General features: G+C 41.4%; 1 protein-coding gene across 1 annotated transcript in view; it reads left to right on the forward strand.

Annotated features, from left to right (window-relative positions):
• Window positions 1–4,988, forward strand: part of Topaz1 (testis and ovary specific PAZ domain containing 1) — an 85,470-nt gene that overhangs the window by 44,521 nt on the left and 35,961 nt on the right. The window contains exons 13-15 of the mRNA XM_005348145.2: window positions 1,336–1,402; window positions 2,455–2,629; window positions 3,631–3,731. Coding sequence (XP_005348202.1) covers window positions 1,336–1,402; window positions 2,455–2,629; window positions 3,631–3,731 — 343 coding nt within the window. The remainder of the gene's footprint in view (window positions 1–1,335; window positions 1,403–2,454; window positions 2,630–3,630; window positions 3,732–4,988) is intronic.

The following is a 4,988-nucleotide window of genomic DNA, read 5'->3' on the forward strand; positions in this document are numbered from 1 at the left end:
TGAAATCAATAGATTGATATATGACACTCCCACATCACAAATCCTTTAACTTGGTAAAGAGAGTTGTAACAAACCAGCAGACACACTTGAATAAAACAAGGCAGAACTCTGCCCACACTTCCGTCAAGATCATTTGCCCACACCCTCTAGCCAGGGCGATAAGAAGTGAAAATAAAAGGTGTACAGATTGGAAGTAAAATAATAACCTGTACTTGTAAGTGACATGAACACAAGCCTGTGTGACAAAGAACCTCCCAAAAACAGCTCCAATGACTAAAGACCAGCCCACAGATCAACCATGCTCCTGCATAACAGCACTGAACGTAGGGACCAAAATCTAATACTACAGAACATACTCGATTTGTATACTGGAAGCCATGGAATGTCGAAAGAAATTAAGTAAAAAAAAATATTTTTATGAATGAGAGACTCTAAGACAATACTCCTTAAATCCATTTATTGGTTAAATTCAGTTCTAAGCTGTGATATTTTTAGATAGAAAAAAACTAATTCATTCTAGCTGGACATGGTGACGCATGTCTGTACTACCAGTAGGCTGATATTACTTAGATACTGTATTGCTTAGAGGGCTGAAGCCACCTCAGGAGCTGGGACCAGCAGGTTGGCCCAGCAGCTAAAGGCTTGCCGCCAAGTTCAATATCCAGAACGCACAACAGAAGGGAAAACTGACTGTTGGCAAGTTGTCTTCTGACCGCCATGTGTGTGCTGTGGCATGGGCGTGTCCACATATAAAATATACCCACAGGCATAAGCATACAAAATAAATCAATAAATGGATTTTGTTGTTGTTGTTTGTGTTTGTGGGGTTTTCTTGGTTGTTTTTTGGGTTTTATGTTTTTGTTTTTCCAAGACAGGGTTTCTCTCTATAGTCATGGCTGTCCTGGAATTTGCTTTCTAGGCCAGGCTGGCCTTGAAATCTGCCTGCCTCTGCTTCCCAAGCACTGGAATTAAAGACACATTCCGCCACTACCCAGCAAATGGCAGGTTTTGTTTTTTTTGAAGAATTCACCTGTCAATAATTTTTTTTTTATTTTCGAGACAGGGTTTCTCCGTAGCTTTTTTGGTTCCTGTCCTGGAACTAGCTCTTGTAGACTAGGCTGGCCTCGAACTCACAGAGATCCGCCTGCCTCTGCTTCCCGAGTGCTGGGATTAATGGCGTGTGCCACCACCGCCCGGCTTCTGTCAATAATTTTTAAGGTATCTTCTGTGCATTGGGTTTTCTCAGGTCTTATGTATGTTTAAGCTCTAGAACAGACAGAAGTGTTGGTCATTAGGGATGAAATAAGCATAACCAACTCTGTTCTGTCATTGAAGGTTACAAGTGAGGCAGCTGACAAAGAACTTGAAGTGTGACTTAGACTCAGCCTTGAGTGAAGTGGAGGTATGACATTTATCTTCAGAGACATTGCTGGGCTCTAAAGCCAGGAACAAAATGTTTGAATGATTAGGAAATGCTTTATCATGTTAGAGAAAATACTACGAGAGAAGTCTAGTAGTTATATTTTTAAAGATTACTATTTTGAAAAGCAAACATCTGGATTTTTAGGGCTGTGGGCTGAAGATGCAGCTGGGCAGGAGATCATTTGCCTGTATGTACAGGGCCCTGAGTCCCTCCCCATACACACACAGTAAATAGGGTTGTGAACTAATTTAAATTAATTGTGATGGTAACTTCCATTGCAAAGTTGACTTGTATCAGTCTGAAGCGTAGTCTGTCATCTAGTGCTGGGCAGATGCGTAGCTGTAGTGCAGTGTGGGTGACTGGTCTGAGCTGATGAGAGCTAGGCTCTCTCCTGGCCTCCAGGGGCACCAGCATGCATGTGTGCATACCCACACAGAGTTGTGTACATATACATATAATTAAAAATGAAATAGAGTAGCAAAGGAGGCCTTCAAGATGGCCCTCTCATTGTTGACATAGTCTTGGTCAGCATGATGTAACCTTGGAACAACCTTTGCACTGCCACAGAAAGTTTTTCTTAGTTTTAACAGAACATAGGAGAGTGAGTTTACTGAAATTTCCTTTGTGGGCCCCAAATTTTAAATGGCCAAGTAATGGTAAAAATGTGCTCCCTCTAGAGGCAGTAAAGGAAGCAATGGGTTGCTACAGAGATGCTGGTGCACCTTGGTGACTGTGGTGCTGATGCGGTTCTGTCCTGTTGAGTCCTGGAGCATTTGAGCCACTGAATAGTTATAGCATGTTCAGTGCTGCCTGCAGTTCAGACTCTGCTGCAGGGAAAGCAGGAACTTGAGTGTCAGTTTTCAGTTTCCAGACTGAGTCACACAGATTTCTGTATGCCTCCAGATGCCTATCTGAGAGCATGTGCTTGCAGAGATGATACAGTTTTTACTTTTTCCCCTCTTCCTCTTACCCTCCCTCTTTTCCTCCTTCCCTTTCTCCCTCCCTTCCTACCATTTTAATAATTTCAATAGACTTGTAAAGAAAAAGGTGACTGGACCAAATTGGGAAACCTGTACATTAGCATAAAAATGGGCTGTGAAGAATTTGCAGATTTCCAGCGATTCTGTACTTGTATTGCTGAAACGCTCACAAGAGATTATGAAGAAGAAAGGCCAGGTGTTCCTTTTTGTGAATTTGCTGAAACAGGTAAAATGTCACTTTTGTTTGGAGGACTGCATGATTCTTAACTGGAGGGTAATGCTTTCCTCAGGCAGAGGCTTAGTGTGCTGCATGTCCCAGACAGGCTGAAATCTGTAGATTTTCCCATCTACCTGTTAATGTACATCATAATCATAAGGGCAAGAGCTGGTTTTTATTATCAAAGATTTCATAAAACATTAATGTATTTTTATTTAGGTTAATAAAATTATTGCAAGTGATATGGGAGCACCCAAATTTTTTTTTCAAGACAGGGTTTCTCTGTGGTTTTGGAGCCTGTCCTGGAACTAGCTCTTGTAGACCAGGGTGGTCTCGAACTCACAGAGATCCGCCTGCCTCTGCCTCCCGAGTGCTGGGATTAAAGGTGTACGCCACTACTGCCCAGCTCACCCAAATTTTTGATACCACTGATGTTTCTAGTATCTACAAATCAAAAAATACTATATGGCATTTAAAAATACATTCTCTTGAGGTGACGCCTCACTATGGAGCCTGAACTGGCCTTACATCTGCGCGCTCTGCCCTGCCTCCCAAGGGCTAGGGTTACAGAAGTAAGCAACCACACGTGACTTGAGATGTTGTTGGTGCTGCTACCATGGACTCTATCAGGATGACAAAATAACTATCCTAGGCTGTACATACAACCCATACAGTTTCAATTTTTAAAAAATTCTTTCAAAATAAATTCACTATTGGGCTAGATGTGTTGGCACACACCTTTAATTTCAGCACTCAGGAGGCAGACGTAAGAGGATCTCTGTTGACTTCAGTGCTAGCCTAGTCTACGTATTGAGTTTCAGGACAGTTAGGGCTCTGTAGGCTCTGTCTCAAAAGATGAAACAATAATAACAAAACCCCTCTATTATCTTTAGGGCTAGATTTAGCTTGTGGGACAGTTTGCCAGCACTAGGTCTTTGAAGTGATTTCAGTAATTCTGAGTCATTTTAAGTGACTGTCTCATTTCTTTCCATGTCTGCTTTATGTTTCAGTTAGCAAAGATCCACAGTTCAGTGAGGTGGATAAGACTTTGCTGGGAAGGATCGGGATAAGTGCTGTGTACTTCTATCACAGACTGCTGCTGTGGTCCAAGGTATTTTGTTGGTTTTATTTGGTGCAGAGAATGTTAGTTTGAAGATTAGGAATAGAATCCTTCAAATCAGAAATTTTCTAAGAATCACTTCAGGCACAAGAGAATGGAACCTAGACGACTCACTAAATTTCTAGTTTCCACATTTGTTTCCAAATGCTGAAAGGGGGCGATGGAACACCAACTGCTGTTTTGAAATATAATTATAGACAGTACATCGGAGACTGTGCTAGAATATATTTATTTAAAAGTTTGCAATTCATAATTTACTTTGATGACTCCATAGTTGTCTTCATAATCTTGAGGGAGCTCAAAGAGTTCTTTTCTATTTATTTATTTATTGATTGATTTATTGAGACATAGTCTACCTCTGTGGTCCTGACTGTCCTGGAATTTGGTATGTAGACCAGGCTAGTCTTGAACTCAGAGATTTTCCTGCCTCTGCCTTCTGAGGGCTGGGGAAAAGGCATGTGCCCACATGCTCAACCTTAAAACAACCTTTCTGAAGATGAACCCAAGATGCTCATGATCATTAAAACTTACAAATCGCTGCGGTGAATACTCTGAGACGCCCTGTGCTACCCATGTCTAACTTTCTTAATAGAGTCCAATGAGCAGGTGGTCTGATGACTCAAGGGCATGCTGTTCTGTATTATTTCACTGATTTATGCCTGTGTGCGTGTGTGTGCATTGATGTGTACATATATGTGCAATCAGAGGACAGCTTACATAAATTGGTTCTCCTCCTTCCATCATGTAATCCCAGAGATTGAACTCAGGTCCTCGGGCTTGTGAGCAGAGCCTTTACGCACAAAGCGATCTCACCAGCCCTTAGAACTACACTGTATTTACACACTTTAGATTTGCCTGAAGTGATAAATTGAATTGTAGACTCACTGAAATACAAATGGAGATCATGAAAATCCAAAGTCAAGGGAAGAACTGGGGATGGAATTAACAAAAAAAAAACAGCAATTAAGTATGATCACTGTCAACTTAACTGTTAAAGCTTAGCTTTTGTTACTCTGGTAATTTCAGAATTAAATGTCTGTGCAATAACATTTAAGTAAGGTTCACTTGTATATAGACGACATTCATGGACTAAAATGAAATTTTGCACCTAGGCTGGTTGAACAGAAAGTCTGTAGATTTCCAAATTAATGCTCACTGTGTGGCAGGATGGGTCCCTCTCTGCTGCAGAGTCTGCTGGGGGGTTTGGACATGATGAGTGCCTGCACACTGGAGCAAAAGTCTCTCTTT

The sequence above is a fragment of the Microtus ochrogaster genome, chromosome 5 (assembly GCF_000317375.1).
Source record: "Microtus ochrogaster isolate Prairie Vole_2 chromosome 5, MicOch1.0, whole genome shotgun sequence".
Classification (NCBI taxonomy): domain Eukaryota; kingdom Metazoa; phylum Chordata; class Mammalia; order Rodentia; family Cricetidae; genus Microtus; species Microtus ochrogaster.